The sequence below is a fragment of the Malaclemys terrapin genome, chromosome 1, assembly GCF_027887155.1.
Source record: "Malaclemys terrapin pileata isolate rMalTer1 chromosome 1, rMalTer1.hap1, whole genome shotgun sequence".
Lineage (NCBI taxonomy): Eukaryota > Metazoa > Chordata > Testudines > Emydidae > Malaclemys > Malaclemys terrapin.
Genome location: NC_071505.1, coordinates 28,294,418 through 28,317,172, shown reverse-complemented (window position 1 = coordinate 28,317,172; position 22,755 = coordinate 28,294,418). Strand labels below are relative to the sequence as shown.

Here is a 22,755-nt window from a genome sequence, read left to right as displayed (position 1 = left end):
CTGTGAACCTCTCCATGTCTCTGTTTTAAATTTTTGTTTGTTTTTCCCTACACTTTTCTTCGTATCCTACCTCTACTACCTTCCAGAGCACATGGATGGTAAAACCTAGGAAACAATGTGCAGCTTGACAAATGGTATGGTTCGATGGGGTGGACTGGATTGAGCTAGTGGGGGGAGAGAAATTTTAGCCATGCAAAAACTGAAAGGCCTAATTTGGCCACCTCACAGCTTCCAAGCAAATACACTAACATTACACTGAGGTATTTTTTCCCCTATTGCCACAAAACATTAAATTCCTGAATAAAAACATGTAAGGTGGAGTTAGGGTTGCAAATACCTTTTTTAAGAAGAAAACTTTAATAGACTAACGTTTAAAAGGTGAGAGAGCCAGGAATTCAAAGGTGGCTCATAGATTTAGGTGGCACCCTATGTGCAAGCATGATGGGGTTGTAATTTTTTTCCCCCCCAAGTGTGGTTTTCAGTGTCTGAGCATAAGGCATGTGCAGGTAGCACCTGTCCATTATAGTGAAAAGGTAGAGTTGGAAGGTGTGTTATGGGCATATTGGGGTATCATTCTAAGAGGGGAGAGTTAAGATTACATGAACATTTACCTTAATTCTGTATTTCCTGGTTCAAAAGCGTGAGTTTTGCTGAACTCTGAAGGGGCATAGGCTATCACTGCTAAACTCTGCATTAACTAAATCTTTTGCAATTTAATTTCCTCCCTTTTTATTTATTTTTTTAAGCAGAAAGAGAAATGCTTGTTGGTAGGAATTAATGGTCCTTTAGGCAGTTATTGTTCTCACCTAGACTTATAGCTAATGTGCTACTGAGGCTAGGTAATAATCAGAAGACCTAGCTTTTATATAGTGCTTTTCATCAATAGATTTAAAAGAACTTTACATCATTATCCCAATTTTACAGATGGGAAAACTGAGGCACAGAAGGGTGACTTGACTTGCCCAGGGTCACCCAGCAGACTGGTAGCAGAGCTAGGAATAGTCCTAGTCAGTGGTCTTTCCACTAGGAGACCAGAGTTAAAAAATAAAAATATGTGGAGATATACTTATCTCATAGCGCTGGACGGGACCTTGAAAGGTTATCAAGTCCAGTCTCCTGCCTTCATTAGCAGGACCTAGTACTGTCCCTGACTGTTTGTTTGTTTGTTTGTTTTTTTGCCCCAGATCCCTCAGTGGCCCCCTCAAGGATTGAACTCACAACCCTGGGTTTAGCAGGCCAATGCTCAAACCACTAAGCAGTGTGATTCCCTAAGTGTGCCTTCCCCTTCCTTCTACCCGTCTACATTTTGTTACAGTAGAATGCGGTAATTGTTGTCCTTTGAAATGTTTTCATTGTGTAGTTGCTAACGTGTCCGGTGAGAGGAATCTCATCCATGGTTTGTCCTAAAATCTTGACAGTTTTATTACATGGTTGGTAAAGTAACTCTAACCACATGAGAGAGACACATACACCAGTCTTCTTTCTCCATCTCCTGCCCCACCACTTTTTTGCAACATGTAGCCCCACCGCCACCATCCCCGGGCCCCTCTCCCCTTCTCATCCTGTTAAGCCATTAGATGGCACTGTAGAAGCCATTAACATGTAAGCAGCTGCTCCTTGCTGTCTCCTGCCCTATTCTCCTGCATACACACATCGCAGACAGCAGCTTAGTGGAAGGTCACATGTTACCTTGGTTATATTGCCTGAGATGCAAACTTAACACCATCAATTTGGGCTTGAATAGGGACTGGGAGTGGCTGGCTCACTACAAAAGCAATTTTCCCTCTCTTGGTATTGACACCTCCTCCTCAATTATTGGGAGTGGACTACATCCACCCTGACTAAATTGGCCTTCAACATTGGTTCTCCACTTGTAAGGAAACTCCCTTCTCTGCATGTGCCAATATAGATTTATGCCTGTATCTGTAATTTTCACTCCATGCATCTGAAGAAGTGGTTTTTTTTACCCACGGAAGCTTTTGCCCAAATAAATCTGTTAGTCTTTAAGGTGCCACCGGACTCCTCCTTGTTTTTGTGGATACAGACTAACACGGCTACCCCTCTGATACTAAGAGAATGTATGGCTATCCGATCTGATGATGTCGTGGCATTAGGTATGTTCTCAATGTGGCTGTATAGTCCGATCCATGAGGAGCAAAATTGTGAACAGTTGTCAACACAGGAATGTGCAGGCTCCCAGTAAGGAGCTGGCATGCGGCTTGTTCCTTTTTTGATCATTTTTTTCACCTCTGCCTTCCTCAAAGTGTTTACAACCTTTATTGGCAGTTGCTCTCTGTTCAGATCTGTCTGTGGCTGTCTAAAGTTATCAATATTTATGTTGCATGAGGTGAGATTCTGCTTATGGGTGTTTTTGAAGTGTTTTCGTTGACCATACCTGCATTTTCTGAGTGTCAGCTTGCATAAAAAACTTTTTTCAGGAGTCTATCATTGTCCATTCTGATTACATGTCTCAAAGTGATTGTTTCAGGTCATGTCAACGGCTCCATTTCTGTCAGTGGATGCTGCCATCTCCCTCCCCAGTGCTGGAGAGTATCAAGCAAACCTGTTCCCTGCTCGTCATCCCAGTCTCAGCAGTGTGTTGTTGGTGTATGCTCTGAGTATGCCTGTTCTAAGTTTCCCACCAAGTGCCATCTCCCTCCCCAGACCCTGGCTCACATGGGGTGGCAGGGATGGAGGATCACGCTTCTGTAGATGAGCAGTGGGTCTCCCAGAATTTGGCATCCTTGATCAGGGAGCAGGGCTCAGACATGTCTAGGTGGCAGGGAACCTCAGCTCACATGGAGGGGGTAGGGAGAAGGGTTAGACTCCCCAAGGTAAAGAAGCCCCCTCCAGAACCTGGTTCACATGAGGGGGGCATGGAAATGTGGTGTCACACCCCTGTAGATGGACTGGGGCCCTCCAAATAGTGATGCACGCACGCACACACATGGGAGGGGACTGTTGGACAGACACGTGCCGTGGCCCTATTCTCCATGTGATCCTTCCTCTCTCCCTGCAACCTCTCCTCCTATTCCCATCTACTCTTCCACCCCTTATTACCCTCCTTCCCAGCAAGCATTTGCTTTTGTCGTTTATTTTCTAAAACTACAACAACCAATTGTTTCAATGCCTTCTGAATACAGTATTTTGCTATGCTCAGATTAAGTTTCCCCAAAATAAAAATCCCCCCTTTTTAGGGGCAGATTGGAGCATTATGCCTGTTGTTTAACTTCTACCCTGGATTTGAACTTTTAGTGCTTGAACTTGATGACAGTCATGTACTCTCAGAGCCTCCTATCTTCTATGATATAGAGGTAGTTTTCCAAATAGTTAGCCCTCTGCACATGCTCAGTGTCATCTATTAGGCATGTAAATCTTAGTGTGCCTAACTGGAGAATATCAGTGTGGAAGGCTACTGAGTAACAAAATGGTGGGAAATGCCAATGATCTTGAAGAGCCTGGTTACTTTAGAAGAACTCCATCCAGGTACTGACCTTTAGGGTGACCAGATGTCCTGATTTTATAGGGACAGTCCCGATTCTTGGGCCTTTTTCTTATATAGGCTCTATTGTCCCCCACCCCGTCCCGATTTTTCATACTTGCTGTCTGGTCACCCTACTGACCTTGAAGGAAAACACTGTTGTACTCTAAATTGAGCAAGAGCTGAGATAGCAAAGACTGGTGATATGACCAAGAGGAAGCTGAGGAATGACCCCAAATGTAAGTGTAGAGAATCTAGGCAAATACTTGAACACAGCCTGATGAAGTGCCCCCTGTTAACATCACGTTCTCCTGAACAGCTATTCAAGATAAGTGACAACACCAGGTCTTGGCTGTGGCTTTGAAGCGACAAGTGGTGGTGATGATGATGATGATGAACTAAAGAAACTCTTTTTCAATACTATTTAGTTTGATTTCCTCCAAAAGGGTGGTGAGTGCCATGCACTCTGTTGGGGTAACCATTGAGCATTTCAGACCCTGGTATGATGATCTGAGCCCTGGTTTGATCTCTATCTGTGGGGAGGAGGGGGGGAAGTCAGAATGTGCAACATTTCAGAAAAGCTGTTTTTGATGGAGTCTGCATCTTGGGGATCCCAAATTTGGATTACTGACCGTATCTTTTGCCCCTTTAAGGCACACCACATTTCAAGGCAAGCCGATTAACCATATGGATTTTAGACCACTTAGAACAGTCGAGCTTTAAACAGAAAGCTGATCTTAACTATAGCAGAACTGTTGCTCTACTGTAATAAATGTTACAGGTCTTTGAACATCCCAGTCATCAAGTCAATTTAGAACTTCTCAATTCATGAAGGAGAGAAGAGTTGACATGTTTATACAACATATGAGGATTCATTTGTAAACAAAGACTAAAAAAGTGTGAAGATTTACTATTTGTGAACAGTAAGAGCATCCCTGTGAGATGGAGGGTGGCTGGCAGATTTAAGGTTGTTTGTTAAAATGTGTAATATTGTATTTTATGTTTATACAGTTAAGTAGTTTGAGTTGGGAGTACTTGAATATTCCTCTACATCCTTTTCAGTTCATTCTGATTATTTCTTTTTGTACTGCAATGTAAAGATAAATGTTAAGTAAAAAGCTTAAGTTGACAGTTTCTGTTTGAACTTCTTTGTTTTGCTTTGGCTTTAAAATAATAATAATAATAAACTATTGGGCTAATAAGGTGCTACAGAGCTGTGGTTTTTGTGGAACTTTCGAACTCAGTAGGAGAACTAGGAATTCATGAACATCCCCATCTTTGCCACCATATTGGAGGAACTGCGACAGACCAGCATCATCTTTCTTTGTCAATTCTGCAGAGTTTTGGTCCTGGTTTATCCTTACCTTGCAATACACTGTGAATTATACAAGTGCTGAAGAATGCTTGGCTTCTGTCAGTTTACACTGGTCTATGGTGGAAGTTTATACTGTACTATCTAGATTGGGGTGGGCAAAGTACGGCCCGCGGGCTGGATCTGGTCTGCCAGCCATTTTAATCCAGCCCTTGAGCTCCTGCTGGGGAACAGGGTCTGGGGCTTGCCCTGCTCTGGCACTCCAGCCAGACAACAGGGTCAGGGGCCACTCCATGCAGCTCCCGGAAGCAGCGGTATGGCCCCCCTCCGGCTCCTACGCATAGGGGCAGCTAGGGGGCTCTGCTCTGCACACTTCCCTTGCCCCAAGCGCTGCCCTGGCAGCTCCCATTGGCTGGGAACTGTGGCCAATGGGAGCTGCAGGGGTGGTGCCTGGCTACACCTTCATGTAGGAACTGAAGAAGGGACATGCCGCTGCTTCTGGGAGCTGCTTGAGGTAAGCATTGCCCAGAGCCTGCACCCCTGAGTCTCCCCCTGTACCCCAACCCCCTGCCGCAGCCCTGATCCCCCTCCAAACCCCTCGATTCCAGCCCGGAGCACCGTCCTGCACCCCAAACCTCTCATCCCCAGCCCCACCCCAGAGTCCACACCCCTAGCTGGAGTGCCCGCCCAGAGCCCTCTACCGCACCCTGAACTCACTGAACTACCACAAAATCAGTACTTGGTCCTGCTAGTGAAGGCAGGAGGCTGGACTCGATGACCTTTGGGGGGGAGGGATAGCTCAGTGGTTTGAGCATTGGCCTGCTAAACCCAGGGTTGTGCGTTCAGTCCTTGAGGGGGCCACTTGGGGATCTGGGGCAAAATCAGTACTTGGTCCTGCTAGTGAAGGCAGGGGGCTGGACTCAATGGCCTTTCAAGGTCCCTTCCAGTTCTAGGAGATGGGATATCTCCATTAATTTCTAATTTCATTTCTTTTTTTTCCGGTCCCACTCCTGGAGCCTGTACCCCCAACTGGAGCCCTCACCCCCTCCTGCTCCCCAACCCCAATTTTGTGAGCATTCATGGCCCGCCATACAATTTCTATTCCCTGATGTGGCCCTCAGGCCAAAAAGTTTACCCACCCCTGCTTTATATCCTGCCTGACACTAAAAATATATACACACACACACACAAAATACTGAGGAGTAATGTCCTGCTGCTAAATTATTCTATAATCTTTTCTTGTTTTGAAGAGGGTATAAACTACACATCTGCAAACAAGAATTTTTTATTTGCCCTCTTAAAAGAAACAGCTAAAATGGCTATCTAACATGTTAGTAAAAATATATCCCTGTGTGGCCTTTTTCTGGTAATTTCTGTAGCCAACTTAACAGGAGCTCATAGTGGTATTGTTGACTTACGCTTAACTAAAGCAGCCTGAACCTGGGCATTTATGTTTCAGTTCTTCGTTCTTGTTTGATTGGATTTTCGGTTCCTCTTATGCATCGGCTTCTCTGAATTAATGATTTTTGCAGGTTGTCTGTATTCTTGCCAATGCCAAGTCAGTTCTGCCTTTGTACGTGTCTTGTCTCTTACCATTGTTCAAACATGCGTATTGGTTACATGGCAAATCTGTATGCTAAGCATGACAAGTTCAAAACCCCAGACTCCCACAGTTGTGTTCTAACTGTGTTATCTGAATAGCCGTGCTGGGCATCAAACTGTGTTCTTGGAGTGCAGCAGACTATAAATGCTGATTTTGTTCAGAACTGAAAATATGTTGAGTCACGGTGCCGTGGATATGACTTCTTTCTTTGTCGTTTGAAGCTGTTGTTACTTTAAAGCATCAGTAAACTTATTTTGCCCTTTATGGTTTCATGTCTAGAAGGATTTATAATTTGATTTTCAGCAAGGTTCAGATGGAGATATCTTTACTCACATTGAATAGCACCGTATTCTATATAGATTCTTGTACCGCACTTCTCACCGTAGTATCAGAGCACCTTCCAATAGTGTATTAAGCAATATGACTACACTTCTGTCACGTGTTGTTTGTGCTCTCATCCTCTCCTTAGGGGGAAGAAACATATGCAGTGGACTGTCTTGTTCTGCAAGGTGGTTTTTTAAAAGGTTGCTATGTATTAGAGAAGGCAAGGTCAAAGAAATGCACCTTGCACTTAGAGCAGTAGGTGGTGAGGTTTGCGATCCTCTTTAGTTCCGGGAGGAGTTCATTCCATGGTCTCGGACCAGCCCCAGAGAAATTTCTGTCTCCTACCCAGACAAACTTTGCTCTTATTGTAGAGTTCAGTTGTTCTAGAGGAGTGTAGTTGTTGATGACAGTCTTCATCCCAGAGATTTAAGGGGTCTTTTAGATACCCTGGCCTAAGCCAGGGAGTGCCCTGAAGATAAGGATTGAGACCTTGAACTTGACTATTTTCTATGGGAAGCCAGTGTAGACAGTAGAGGACAGGTCTGATGTGTTTGTGGTAGCCTCTGTTGCTGAGGAGATGCCCTGCAGTATTCTGTAGTAGTTGGAGTTTTCTGAGTGCTGACGACTTCATGTCATATGGCATTGCTGTAACCTAGCCAAGAATAGTGGAATGTGCAAATAACTGAGGCCAGGCCATTGTCTGCCGGGATGGGATGGAGTCCCCTCTAGCCAACCAAAGGTGAAAGAGCCTTACTTGCTGATGTAGCTATTGAGAGCTTAGTATTACGAAGAATCCAAGGGTATTCTTGAACCACGGACCGAATTCACTAATCGTGGATGTGTTACTCCTGGGGGAATTCTGCGCCAAAAAAATAAAAAATTCTGCACGCAATATTTGAACATTCTGCATATTTTGTCAAAATAACAATATAATGCCAGTTACAATTATTTTGATAATTTATTTCAAAATATCTGTCAGCAAGTATGTCTGTAACAATACAGACCAAAAAAAAAAAAGATTCTGGTCATTTGTATTTTTGACAAATAGATTCCTTATGAGGCATGTTAATACAGAACTTTGTGTAACTTATTTAAATTACAATACAGAACTGTATTTCCTGCACCTGTCAGAAGCAGCACAGGCTTGGGGGAGTCAGGGGTAACGGAAAAGGTGAGGGAGAGGGAAGGAGCCTAGGAGAGAACCTGGAGGCTGTTGGGTATGAGGTTTTTCTTGGGGGGCGGGTGGGATTGTTATGGGTGTTGGGAAGTCTCCCCTTTCAGACCCTGGCTGACCCCAAGCCTCTCCCATTTAGTCAGGCACTTCTGCCCCTGTTCCAGCACCCCTCATTCCCCTGGGTCTCTGCAGCCTCCCTCCCTCAACCCCGGGCTCATCGCTGTCACCCCACTAGCTCCTGAGCCCATGCTCCAGTCTGTCCCCCCACTAGCCATTCTGAACCCCAGTCTGTGCCCCCCCCAAGCAACCCTGTGTGCCCCATTTTGTCCTAACCTGGCTCCGTGGGCAGGTGCTGTGATGAACTTCTCCTGCTGCGGGAATTCTGCACTACTGGGCATAGAATTTTGTATTTCCCCTCATAAAAAACATTTTGCCTAAGTGCTGCAGTTCTGCCTTTTGCCCACCAGAGCCTGCTGTGATGTTAGAACAGCCAACTGTGTTCATGCCAGCTGTTCTGGTGCCACAGCATCCTGTGGTGGGCAAAAGGCTGAACTGCAGCACTTCTTAGGCAAAATGTTTTTTATGTGTGGAAATACAAAATTATGCAAGATAGATGAATTATGCGCATCCGTGGATGCGCAGAATTCCCCCAGGAGTAATGTGTACCTTCATCTAAAGGTAGTCCCACTGATTTTCTTGGGACTTACTTGTGACTAAAAAGCTTCAGGATCTGGCCCTAAATTGTGTATAATAGATTAATACATTTAAATAACCTACTAGTTGACTTATGATCTGTACAGTGTATTTCTAAATATACAGTGTTTCACTTTATATAAAAAGATGTATTGGAAGTGGGAAAATTACAACTTTGTCAGATGAGTTATGCTCTAATTGACTGTATGTAAAATGCCTTTCTTTTTACAGGTGTCCTTCAAATGATGCAGACTAGAATTAGTGCTCTACAAAGTACTGTTGACAGGTATGTCTTTCATTATGTGATGAAAAGTATTTATCAATTCTGAACTTTTCCACTATATTACATTTCTAAAAAGTATTTCCTTTCTTAATAGAATAAGAGCCAAAATCATTGATCCATACAACAAAATAGTGTCTCGCACAGCACAGCTGGCAAAGCTTCAGGTAAATTACATTATAAATTTACCTTATTTTAGCTTTATTTTTCAAAATAATTATTTTGCTTCCAGATTTCTTAAACTGTTCAAAAAAAAAAAAAGTTAAATCACTTACCATATGAAGAAAAACATCTTGGTAGAGACTTCAATTCCTCAATGAACTTAAATCCTTGTAATGCATTGGTGCAACTATTTATGGGTTAAAAGGGCAATGCTTCATTTTGCAAGGCAAAATTCAGTTTCCTTACTGTGAAAAGTAGGAGACGAAAGTTGGTAGTAATTAGATTAGTGTAGTGGGGGCGATGGGGGATGGAAGGGGAGAGTCAACTCTTCTAGAGTCTGCTGACCCACAAGTGAAACCAACTATGCTTTTTTAGAAACAGTATTTCCCCTCAGAGAGCCAATACCTCTTCCTTTCATGTTCTCTTAAACCCCATGTTGTTCATTTAATTGATTTAAAAAATTGTTTCCTTTAGCCTCATCCCTGTTTTTGGGAGTAATATAGAAAATATAACCTCTCCCATTCTCATCTTGCAGTTGCTGCCACTTTCTAATTCTGAAGGTCAGTGCTAGAGGAGTTGTAAAGAAGCGAAAATAAGCAATCAGATTTGTTATGGAGATATGCTATAGTTAATATTAGGGCTGTCAAGTGATTAAAAAAAGTAATTGCGATTAAACAATAATAGAATACCCTTTATTTAAATATTTGTGGATGTTTTCTACATGTTCAAATATATTGATTTCACTTACAACACAGAATATAAAGTGTACAGTGCTCACTTTTATATTTATTTCTGATAAATATTTGCACTGTAAAAAACAAAAGAAATAGTATTTTTCAATTCACCTAATACAAGTACTGTAGTGCAATCTCTTTATCATGAAAGTTGAACTTACAAATGTAGAATTACATACAAATAAAACTGCATTAAAAATAAAACAATATAAAACTTTAGAGCCTACAAGTCCACTCAGTCCTATTTCTTGTTCAGCCAGTCGCTCAGACAAACAAGCTTGTTTATATTTACAGACGATAATGCTGCCCACGTCTTGTTCAAAATGTCACCTGAAAGTGAGAACAGGCGTTTGCATGACACTGTTGTAGCTGGCGTCACAAGATATTTAAATGCCAGATGCACTAAAAGATTCATATATCCTTTCATGCTTCAACCACCATTCCAGAGGATAAGTGTCCACGCTGATGATGGGGAAAACAGTCCAAAGCAGTGCAGACCAACACATGTTAATTTTCATCATCTGAGTCAGATGCTACTAGGAGAAGGTTGATTTGCCTTTTTTTTGGTGGTTTGGGTTCTGTAGTTTTCGCATCGGAGTGTTGCTTTTTTAAGACTTCTGAAAGCATGCTCCACACTTCCTCCCTCTCAGATTTTGGAAGGCACTTCAGATTCTTAAACCTTGGGTTGAGTGCTGTATCTATCTAGAAATCTCACATTGGTACCTTTTTGCGTTTTGTCAGATCTGCAGTGAAAGTGTTCTTAAAATGAACACCATGTGCTGAGTCATCATTCGAGACTACTATCACATGAAATATAAGGCAGAATGCGGATAAAATAGAGCCAGAGACATACAGTTCTTCCCCAAGGAGTTCAGTCACAAATTTATTTAACACATTATTTTTAAACTAGCATCATCAGCATGGAAGCATGTCCTTTGGAATGGTGGCCGAAGCGTGAAGGGGCATACAAATGTTTTGCATATTTGGCACGTAAATACCTTGCAGTGCCGGCTACAAAAGTATCATGCAAATGCCTGTTCTCACTTTCTGGTGACACTGTAAATAAGAAGTGGGCAGCATTATCCCCCATAAATGTAAACAAACTTGTTTGTCTTAGCGATTGGCTGAATGAGAAGTAGGACTGAGTGGACTAGTAGGCTGTAAAGTTTTGCATTGTTTTGTTTTTGAGTGCAGTTATGTAACAAAAATCTACATTTGTAAGTTGCACTTTCATGATAGGGATTGCACTATAGTACTTGTATGAAATGAATTGAAAAATACTTATTTCTTATGTTTATCATTTACAGTACAAATATTTGTAATAAAAAATAATAATATGAAGTGAGCAGTGTACACTTTGTATTGTGTTGTATTTGAAAACAAAATATATTTGAAAATGTAGAAAAACATCCTAAAATATTTAATAAATTTCAATTGGTTTTCTATCATTTAACAATGCGAGTAAAACTGCAATTAATCACAATTAATTTTTTGAGTTAATCATGTGAGTTAACTGCCATTAATTGACAGCCCTAGTTAATATATATTGAAGGACAGCATAATAGGGTGGGGTGGCTCATTTTAATGCTGAAGGTGTATCTGTTTAGGTGGATGGTGTATATTAATTTGGGCTGAAGGTGGGTGCGGATACAAGGGCAGAGTACAGGTTGTTTGGTCTCCTGTACCTCTATTTCCTTATGTTTGATATCAAACTTTATGTTTTGGTATTGTTCTGTTGAGGTTATTTCTCCCTTAATGCAATTGCAATTTAATGAAGAGTTTGGGGGAATAATTTATTTAATATAGGGATGGCCAAAGTGCAGCCAATTGTACTAAATGTTGCCCACACAGTTATCTTCATCTTTAATACATAAGTGAAACCTGCAGAGAATATAGATATTGGTGAAGAGAGAGGGACTGGAAGGAAACTTTTTAGTAGATGTTAAACACCTTAACAATGGGTTTTTATAATAGTGAAAAATAGTACAGTAGAACTTGGAGAGAGGTGCTGCCATGTGCAAATGCAGCTTATAGTTTGAAAACACAAAACCCTGAAAGGTAAATGAACTATTGTTAAATATTTGAGTTTCTGTTTCTGCACATTTACAGTAGCTTCGGTGCATGAACTAGGAATGTATCTGTAAAACTAGAGATTTACTTGTGTTATGGATGCTGTTATCCCCTTTGCTTTTTCTTCCTGTCCATTTGCTTTTTGTCCATCTCCAATATTATTATGAACTGCACTTTCGAGTTTCAAATTGATAAGTGTGTGATTTTTAGCTAAGCAAACAGCACTACAGTTGAGGTTTCAATCCTTTTGGAATTGCAGCAGAATGACTTTGCTAAATCACAGAATGTTTAAGGGCTTGTTTCTACTACTGTTACTCGTATTAAGTAGTACTTTACTTTGCAAGTAGTCCCATTGATTTCTATGAGACTACTCTTAGAGGGAGGTATTACTCAGCCTGCATAGGTCTGGATTCTGCTATCCTTAAGTGTTTTAAAGCAGTGGTTCTCAAACTATTGTACTGGTGATCCCTTTCACATAGCAAGCCTCTGAGTGTGACACCCTCCCCCCTTATAAATTAAAAACACTTCTTTATATATTTAACACAATTATAAATGCTGGAGGCAAAGCGGGGTTTGGGGTGGAGGCTGACAGCTCATGACCCCCATGTAATAACCTCGCGACCCCCTGAGGGGTCCTGACCCCCAGTTTGAGAACCCCTGTTTTAAAGTATAAAGACCTCTTTATAAACACTCCCTTCATGACATCATTGTCAAACTTCTAACCTCTCTGCTTTGTTGCTGTGGTATACTTTGCCTTGCTCTGCCCCCACAATTCCCGGGGCTTCAGCAGAATCACAAAGCATGCTTCCTCCTTTACATCATAAAATCCTCTTCTGAGCATGGTCTTAGTCTTGCCTTTGCATATCACAAGCTAAAGGGGATTAACCGTTAAAATATGCGGATGAGTACATGTAGCTTAGAAAGAAAAGTGCAAAGAAAATGACCTACCTAACCAAACATTTCCACAGCTCCTTTGAACAAGCACACATTTATAAACTGATAAACTGCATATAGTATGAATTTTACATTTTATATAGAAAACAAGACAAAAATTAGAACCATTTCTGTACTTAGTTCTCCAGTAAAGAACACACAAACTAAATACATTTGTTCTAAAGACAAGAAGGTGGTGGACACAATAAAACTGGGAACATGGCAGAACACTTAAGAAAAGTCAGATATTCTGATTGCTCATAGGGCTGTGTCTTGCACTGGAACAGCTATAGGCAAATCTCTGGTTACTGAGGAAGGTCTTGGTTAAAAAATATGAAAGCATTTAGTATTTAAATACTAGCTCAAGAGGTTAGAAAATAAGAGGTTCTTGGATTTTTTTTTAATCCTTAACCACAGCAGCTAATGCCTGTCTATTAGTATGTTGGTACAGGAACAGTTCCAGGAAGAAAGAATCTTCTTTTTTTGCTTTCAGTTGAACTAGTCAGTCCAAATATTTGGAGACCTCAATATCTTATATATTATTTGAACATGGTCAATCAGATGTTCTTTACGTGTGAAGTACTTGTTCTGCCTTTAAATTTCAGCATATAAATATAATATAATCCATAGAAAATATGAATAAAAAGAATATAGCAATTCATTTATTTGTACTCAAACCACTGAACTACATAGCTGTTAATTAAGATTTTTCTTCACTGAAATCCCCAAATATATAACCTAGTGGAACTCCCATTTTAATCAGTGTAAAAAGAATAAATACCTTTTAAAATATTAACAGTTATTAACTTGGGTAGAACAAAACACTGTCAAAGGAAAGGTGTAGGAGAAATCAGTGTAAAATTGCTTTTGTAAAATTATACATTGTAGCTGCAATGTTTACATATTTGTCATTCTTAAGAATTCTTTTCTCTGACCTAAAATTTGGCATAAGTAATCATAATAGGGAGAATATTTTATCAAAATTAGGATAACCATTATTGTAGGTGGTTTATTTTCAGCCTACTCCAGAACTAACACTTTTTCACGTTTTCTTTTTTTTTGCTCTTATATCTAAATATAACTTTTTCCATTACTTATTTTTTCAGTCTGATAATTCATTGTGGGATCAATTGCTATACCTGTTTTTGTGTGTGTGTGTGTGTGTGTGTGTGTGAGAGAGAGAGAGAGAGAGAGAGAAATAGTGAATAATAAGTAAGGCTGCGAGTCTGTCACGGATTCTGTGACTTCCCGTGACCTCTGCAGCGGCTGATCCTGGCTCAGGGACTACCCCAGCCATGCAGCCCCTGGGCCAGCAGCAGCAGTTTGGGAGTGTGGAAGGGGGCTCAGGGCTAGGGACAGGAGGTTGGAGGTGTGTGAGGGTGCTTACTTGGGCTGGGGGGCTCCCCTGCCCCACTGGCATGGCCCTGCAGCTCCTAGGTGGCGGAGGGGCCAGGGGGGGAGGGTCTTTGTGCTGCCCGTGCCTGCAGGCCCCATCCCCGTAGCTCCCATTGGCTGCGGTTCCCGGCCAATGGGAACTGTGGCGGCCAGCGCTTGTAGCAGGAGCAGCGGGGCCCCTTCTCTGACCCTTCTGCTGCCTAGGAGCTTCAGGGATGCGGAGTCAGGTAGGAAGCCCCTGCCAGCCCCGCCAACCCTCCTCCCCAGCACCAGCAGGGGTCCCACTCCTGGTCTATGTGCCGCCCCCTCCCGAGCACCAGCGGTGTCACAGGCCATCTCCCCCTGCACCCGCAGCGCCCCTGCACTGTCCCCCCCCCGCCCCCCGAACACCTGCAGCCACCCACCCAACTTTCAGTCCTGGCAGGTTTTTTTAGTAAAAGTCATGGACAGGTCATGGGCCTGTGAATTTTTGTTTACTGCCCGTGACCTGTCCATGACTAAAACGTAGCCTTAATAAGTTCATAAAAATGAAATAGGCTTTTAGTACGCAATATAAGCAATCTTCTAAAGATTGTTATTTTCTGATCTTAGGGTTCACATCTGGCTGAATTTTTCTGTGGATGTTCAGTTTTAGTTAAGTCAAAAAGCAAAATATTGGCACCATACTGTACTTTTGAAGCGCATTATAGTCTACAAAGCTGCTATTTCATTTCTGTTGCTGAAATTTAGTTCATAGACTGTAAAATATAGAAATATATGTGATTAATATTTTTCTAATTAAAGAAGCAAATTAAATGAATTACAAACATTTAGTAAGTTACAGTAGTATGATCCCCACATGACTTCCATTATCATTAAAGGGAGTCATGTGGGGAAGTCCTCTGGCAACACTGAAAAAAAATTACTCTTCAAGACGTGTGGTGCCAAAAGCGATGAGGTTTACTGTGTTTTCAATCGCCTGGGTTCAAGTGGGGCATCCCTTTCATTTTCTTCTTGTTGTGTCTAGATGTTGAAGGATACTAAACTGAAAATATCTTTGCTTTTGTCACTTTGTGCTAGCATCCAGAGTGGGGAGTGACTAACAAGCAGTACTTTGGATTTTCTCTTACATGATGCATTCATTTGTGTGGGTGTATGTATCTATGTATATGTACTTGCATGTTTGATTTCCAAAGAAATTAAATAAACTTCAATTTACGAAACATTATGTACTCTGCAGTGTTGTCAGATAATTACTTAACTTATTAAATATTTAATACTTTTAACTTAATTTCATCTTGACTTCCTTAAATTAAATGACTCAGAAGATCCTCTCTTAAGCAAGAGAGAGATACTCCAGAATCACTCCACCTTCCATCATCTTCACAAACCTCTTATGTGTCTCCATTATTCATAATTTTGTTATCATACTTGTTTCTGATGTTTGCAAATTTGACAGTTTCCACTGCCACAACCTTGTAGTTTTTCACTGCATGGATTCCATTTCTGCTGAAATCTACACCATTTCTTTGTCTTTTCTTGCACTGAATCTCTAAGTCCTATTTCTTAAGATTTCAGCAGGCCCAGAATGTTGCGTGTACGATATGCCATGATCACCACCAACCTAAACCTATATGAACTGACCTGATTCCCCAATATCTAGTTTATAATTGCTCTCCTTTTGTTTTAAAACCTTCCATGTTGCTTTTTTACTCCTCTACTTTTTAGTACTACCTCCTATCTGTTGTTTCATGCAATCTCACCACTGCTGGTGAGAAAACCTTCCCCTCTGCATCTCATACCATCTGGAGTAACCTTCTTGGATCCCTCCATTTCATTTAAAAACTTGTCTGAAAATAGATCTCTTGTGGCTTGGATGTGCCTCTTAAGGTCTTTCTCCTTCTGCTTTTTATTACCTAGAAGAGGAAAACCTGGCTCAAGATTTGTCTGAGAACAGTCAGTTAAAAAGCCAGGAACCTATTATAAGTGCCTCAGAAGTCAACAGTATTGTGTCCTAGATCAATGTTAACAAAGGCAAAGCAAAAGCATATGCAACTGTGTTTCCTGAATAAGATATACTTGGATATTACTTCGTGCCTTCCAGCCAATCTCAAAACACTTTACAAGATTATGAATTAAGTTGACTTAACAATTGACTGAACAAAGGTTTTCATAGATTCTAAGGCCAGAAGGGACAATTATAATCCTCTAATCTGACATGCTATATAACACAAGCCATAGAATTTCCACAAAATAATTCCTAGAGCATTTCTTTTAGAAAAACATCCAAACTTGATTTTAATATTGTCAGTGCTGGAGAATCCACTATGATCCTTGGTAAATGGTTTCAGTTGTTAATTACTCTCCCCATTACAACTTTATGCCTTATTTCTGGTCTGAGTTTGAGAGTAACCATTCTAAAATTATTTCCCAAAATGGAGTGTTTCAGATATTCAGAGAGTACATGGCAATACATATATTGACTGTTTTGGTCAGCTTTAAGATTTATTATCTCCTGAGATAAAACAAAACAAACAAAATCAATATTTGTTTTTTTATTTTGCTTCTGGTCAGACTTAGATCAGCTGAACAAAAGCCAGTCTCTGCTTTTTACTGTCATGGGTAAAGTTTTCTGTGAAAGACATTATACAAAATAAAGGTAAATTGGCTTGATAAGTTACATCACATCTTATTTATCAAGTGTTAATATTTCATTTTTGCATAGCAAATAAAATCAGAGGCTTTTGAACAGCATCATGCACAGTAGCATTAATAGTTCAAATAGTGAGCAGTGTTGTATAAAGTCATAGAATATATATAAAAAAATTGTCATTATTTATCAGTGTCCATCTAACTAACCACTAGGTCTCTGATTCTGCAAATGCTTGTTTGTGTGTTTTGTATTTAACTACAAGCATATACTCAAGAGTTTCCAGGATTGGGGCCTAAATCTATATATACCTAACATTGAATATTCACTTAAAGCCATAATTTCCACACAGGCAGCCTGTGACTTGCTGCGGAGAATAATACGCATCTTGTATCTAAGTAAGAGACTTCAAGGACAGCTGCAAGGAGGAAGCAGAGAGATAACAAAAGCTGCCCAGAGTCTCAATGAACTTGGTGAGTCCTCTTAGTTATTTTAGTGGCATTTAAGTTTCTGCTCATGAGAAGTGCAGTTTTAGTTTTTGATAGTTTTTTTGTTTTTTAAGATGAAATTAAAGAATTGTCTATTTCCTGATCTGAATTAGAGACCAAGTTTATACTGCAATGTAAGCCCTAGGTTTGTAGAACTCGAGTTAGCAAACTCTGTGTTTATTAACTTAGGGATTGAGCATCTACACTCACTTGCAACCCTAGGTTAGGAATTGTTGAACCCTGGATCACAACCTTGGGCTCCCATGTCTACACTGCATTATGTAGGCCCGTGTCCAAAGGCACATGTCACAGACTTCCTAACTCCCTTCCAGAATGTGGCAGCTCTAGCCCTTTGTTGATGGTGCAGTGTGGGAAAATTTGACTATCCAAAGGACAAAGGAAGTTGGCACCTGAGGGATACTTTTGACAATTTCCCAGAGCACAAGTCCAGTGGGGCTGTGTCTACACTGCAAAGCAATAGAGCTTGAACCCTAGGTCCCTGCTTTCACCCCCATAAGGTTCTAGGACCTGGGTCCGAGCCCTGGAGCATGATTTGTGTGTAGACAGAAGGAGTGTTAGGTTTGAGTCTGAGTTTGAACCCTGGGCTTATATTGTAATGTAGACATACATTTTTCATGAGGCTTACCTTGATACAGTTGACTAATTACAAGAGAAATCCTCTGATAATGAGTTACATGTTGGGCAAAGACTTATTTAGAGTAGCTAATTTCATATCAGCCTGTGACTACATGGAATACCTGCAGAGAAGGAAGGTTATTTAGCAATAATGTTGGCTTTTGAAAGCCATTATTCCATTGGGTTTAGAGTAGATCATGTTTTGAATTAAATGTATTTTGTTTCTTTAAAAATAATTAGCCAAACCTGTGGCCTTTCTGAAAGTCATTTTAATCTCTCAGATCTTAGTAATAGCTGTTGTACACAAAATCTTAGCAGCTGTTGTTATTTCTTCTTTGATTTAATGGTATTCAAATTCCATCTTCTAAAAATAGAATGTGGGAGGACTGAACAATTAAACATTCAGAATTATCCTAAGGTTTGTTGTGCATATTTGTCATTGCTGATCTTTTCATACTCTAATCAAAAATTATTAGATAATAATTGTCTTTTTATAATTAACAGATGCTATTATGCAAATGAAAGTCTATTTGTTTGTTTGTTTGTTTGTTAGAACAATTGGATGAAAATGCTTAAGTATCAGCCATAATGTTCTAAGTTAGAATAGTGAAGAGTACAAACCCATTATCTTACCAATGCATCTTTTGTTTTAACCAGGTCTTAAGCAAGTAGTTAGTGGGATTAATTTGAATGAAATAATTAGTTAAAATGAATGTGTTAATTTGGCTTTCAAAAGTTTTTTTTTTTAACATTTACCATGGTTTATACCATCTGAGTATTAGCTCTGTACTTTTTATTTTAAGGCTCTCTGTCTGTATCACTTACTATCTTTCTATACTACTTTAAGTGATGTGCAAGACCTTGTCAAAGGACTTTCAGAAATCTAAATAATAAATACAAAAATAATAAATACAATCACGTAGGTGTCACTGTTCTCATATTTCATGTTGAAAAACTACAATCTTTCCCTAATGCTTAGAGAAAACGTATTAATAGACTTTCATAAGTGTGGTACTTGAATTGTGTGCCCTGGTTAAGTAATGAATCTCACTTGCTACCAGACAGAGGGTGGAATCCTGGCACCATTGAAATCAATGACAAAACTCCCCTTGACTTCAGTAGAGCCAGGATTTCACTCCAAGTGCTTGCTACAGTGGGTAGTTAAACTCCCTAAACATTAAATCTCACCAAATGAGGGTCAATCCATCCCCATCATCATATCCACTCATTATAATCCACACCTGAACATAGCCACTTTGTGAACTTCATACCCTCATATCTCAATGTCTCTACTTTGACCCATCAACCTTTTACCCCCAATCCGGGATATTGCAGATTATGTATTCCTCATGCCACCTTATCTTAAACCAAACTTTGCACCCTCTATAATCTGTATGTTATTCCCTGATAACCAGAAACTTCTATGCTCAAACTCTGTTCACTATTTTTTTAACATCATCTTAATAAAATTTTTAAATCTGTGCACTATAGCATTTGCACATCTGAGTCCTTAGATACTAAATATACCCATAGGCTTTTCTGACCATTTCTGTGTTTTAGCATTTACAGAACATTGATTTCATGTTTTTGTTTTTTTTTTTACTTAATTCAAACTAACAACTGTACCACTGAATTTGAGACCAGATGTCTCCTTTTATGAAGGTTTTCAGCTGGTCTTGATTTAAAGATCATTACTCAGTGGGAAGAAAAAATAACATAATAATAAAAGCAAGTCCTAAATGTTAGGTGGAGATAATTTAAAAAAATTCCTTCTTTATCAGAGGAAAACCAGAAATAATTTTTTTCCTCTTTGAAAGGTTTTATTAAGGTGATGGTATTCCACAGCACTTCAAAGCAGAGCAAAGACATATTAGGAGATGTATAGTTTTACTATGGAGATGTCAGTAGCAACTGCATATTTAAAGTTGTATTGAGATTTTCACTTAAAACAGGTCTAAAATCTTTCGCACTTGAATGACTAGATTTAGTCTCAAAATTTGGCACAATAAACCGTTTATAGGACAACTGAATTTTCTATGTAACTTCAAAAGTAAAGCATTTACTATCTTTTTGTGGAGGAATCATTAAAAATGCTCCCTTTTTTGAAACATTTTCTGTTTCTTCTAATATTTCTTTGTGATTATTTAGCTACAGCAACCAATCAGATGCTATGTTGAAATTGGATGAAAAAAGATCTTTAGTTAAAATAGCATATAGTGTCATTTTTCTTTACCAATTTGTGTGCACAGATTGATTCTCTAGATATCTACAAAATACTAAATTCCCTGTAATATGTATTTGTACGTAGAAATTGCCATATTGGATCTGACTAGTGGCCCATAGCAGTTAAGAAGTCACTGAGCTAAGGGTACACCATGGACAAAAAAACAAGAGGCTATTACAGGTGTTATCATTTGATTCAGCAATGTTTTCCTGTTGAGAACAGGAAACCAATGCAAAAAAGATAATGGAGGAAAAAAGGAAAATGAAGTGTTTTTAATCAGTTCATATTTAAGAATAATTTCTGTACAAGATGTTGAGTCCTGATCTTCTATTCCATGCTAATTTTATATCTCTGGGTCAGCATGGCTTTGTTCAGTCTTAACAATTTATCATCATGGTATTTGAACAAGTCCTATTACAAAGCTTTAAAAAGGAAAGCCTCCCTGCTTCTAGCTGGACAGGATTTACTACCATGGACTAGGGAAGTGCATGGGAAAAATATCAATGTCCTAGTGCAGGGGTAGGCAACCTATGGCACACATGCCAAAGGTGGCATACGAGCTGATTTTCAGTGGCACTCACATGGTCCGGGGGGCTCTGCATTTTAATTTAATTTTAAATGATGCTTCTTAAACATTTTAAAAACCTTATTTACTTTACATACAACAACAGTTTAGTTATATAGGAGTCATATAAAAAATGGAAACTAGGACAGATTACAAAGGATGAATATAGGCAAACAACACAGGAATGCAGGGGCAAGATTAGAAAGGCAAAGGCACAAAATGAGCTCAAACTAGCTACGGGAATAAAAGGAAACAAGAAGACTTTTTATCAATACATTAGAAGCAAGAGGAAGACCAAAGACAGGGTAGGCCCACTGCTTAGTGAAGAGGGAGAAACAGTAACAGGAAACTTGGAAATGGCAGAGATGCTTAATGACTTCTTTGTTTCGGTCTTCACCGAGAAGTCTGAAGGAATGCCTAACATAGTGAATGCTAATGGGAAGGGGGTAGGTTTAGCAGATAAAATAAAAAAAGAACAAGTTAAAAATCACTTAGAAAAGTTAGATGCCTGCAAGTCACCAGGGCCTGATGAAATGCATCCTAGAATACTCAAGGAGCTAATAGAGGAGGTATCTGAGCCTCTAGCTATTATCTTTGGAAAGTCATGGGAGACGGGATAGATTCCAGAAGACTGGAAAAGGGCAAATATAGTGCCCATCTATAAAAATGGAAATAAAAACAACCCAGGTAACTACAGACCAGTTAGTTTAACTTCTGTGCCAGGGAAGATAATGGAGCAAGTAATTAAGGAAATCATCTGCAAACACTTGGAAGGTGGTAAGGTGATAGGGAACAGCCAGCATGGATTTGTGAAGAACAAATCATGTCAAACCAATCTGATAGCTTTCTTTGATAGGATAACGAGCCTTGTGGATAAGGGTGAAGTGGTGGATGTGGTATACCTAGACTTTAGTAAGGCATTTGATACGGTCTCGCATGATATTCTTATCGATAAACTAGGCAAATACAAATTAGATGGGGCTACTATAAGGTGGGTGCATAACTGGCTGGATAACCGTACTCGGAGAGTTGTTATTAATGGTTCCCAATCCTGCTGGAAAGGCGTAACGAGTGGGGTTCCGCAGGGGTCTGTTTTGGGACCGGCTCTGTTCAATATCTTCATCAACAACTTAGATATTGGCATAGAAAGTATGCTTGTTAAGTTTGTGGATGATACCAAACTGGGAGGGATTGCAACTACTTTGGAGGACAGGGTCATAATTCAAAATGATCTGGACAAATTGGAAAAATGGTCTGAGTTAAACAGGATGAAGTTTAACAAAGACAAATGCAAAGTGCTCCACTTAGGAAGGAAAAATCAGTGTCACACATACAGAATGGGAAAAGACTGTCTAGGAAGGAGTACGGCAGAAAGGGATCTAGGGGTTATAGTGGACCACAAGCTAAATATGAGTCAACAGTGTGATGCTGTTGCAAAAAAAGCAAACATGATTCTGGGATGCATTAACAGGTGTGTTGTGAGCAAGACACGAGAAGTCATTCTTCCGCTCTACTCTGCTCTGGTTAGGCCTCAGCTGGAGTATTGTGTCCAGTTCTGGGCGCCGCATTTTAAAAAAGATGTGGAGAAATTGGAAAGGGTCCAAAGAAGAGCAACAAGAATGATTAAAGGTCTTGAGAACATGACCTATGAAGGAAGGCTGAAAGAACTGGGTTTGTTTAGTTTGGAAAAGAGAAGACTGAGAGGGGACATGATAGCAGTTTTCAGGTATCTAATAGGGTGTCATAAGGAGGAGGGAGAGAACTTGTTCACCTTAGCCTCTAAGGATAGAACCAGAAACAATGGGTTTAAACTGCAGCAAGGGAGGTCTAGGTTGGACATTAGGAAAAAGTTCCTAACTGTCAGGGTGGTTAAACACTGGAACAAATTGCCTAGGGAGGTTGTGGAATCTCCGTCTCTGGAGATATTTAAGAGTAGGTTAGATAAATGTCTATCAGGGATGGTCTAGACAGTATTTGGTCCTGCCATGCGAGCAGGGGACTGGACTCGATGACCTCTCGAGGTCCCTTCCAGTCCTATAATCTATGAATCTA

At 40.1% G+C, this 22,755-nt stretch overlaps 1 protein-coding gene across 1 annotated transcript in view; it reads left to right on the top strand.

Annotated features, from left to right (window-relative positions):
• The window catches only part of COG5 (component of oligomeric golgi complex 5), a 329,906-nt gene that overhangs the window by 7,762 nt on the left and 299,389 nt on the right, over window positions 1–22,755 (top strand). Inside the window, exons 4-6 of the mRNA XM_054018595.1 lie at window positions 8,819–8,873; window positions 8,965–9,034; window positions 17,143–17,263. Coding sequence (XP_053874570.1) covers window positions 8,819–8,873; window positions 8,965–9,034; window positions 17,143–17,263 — 246 coding nt within the window. The remainder of the gene's footprint in view (window positions 1–8,818; window positions 8,874–8,964; window positions 9,035–17,142; window positions 17,264–22,755) is intronic.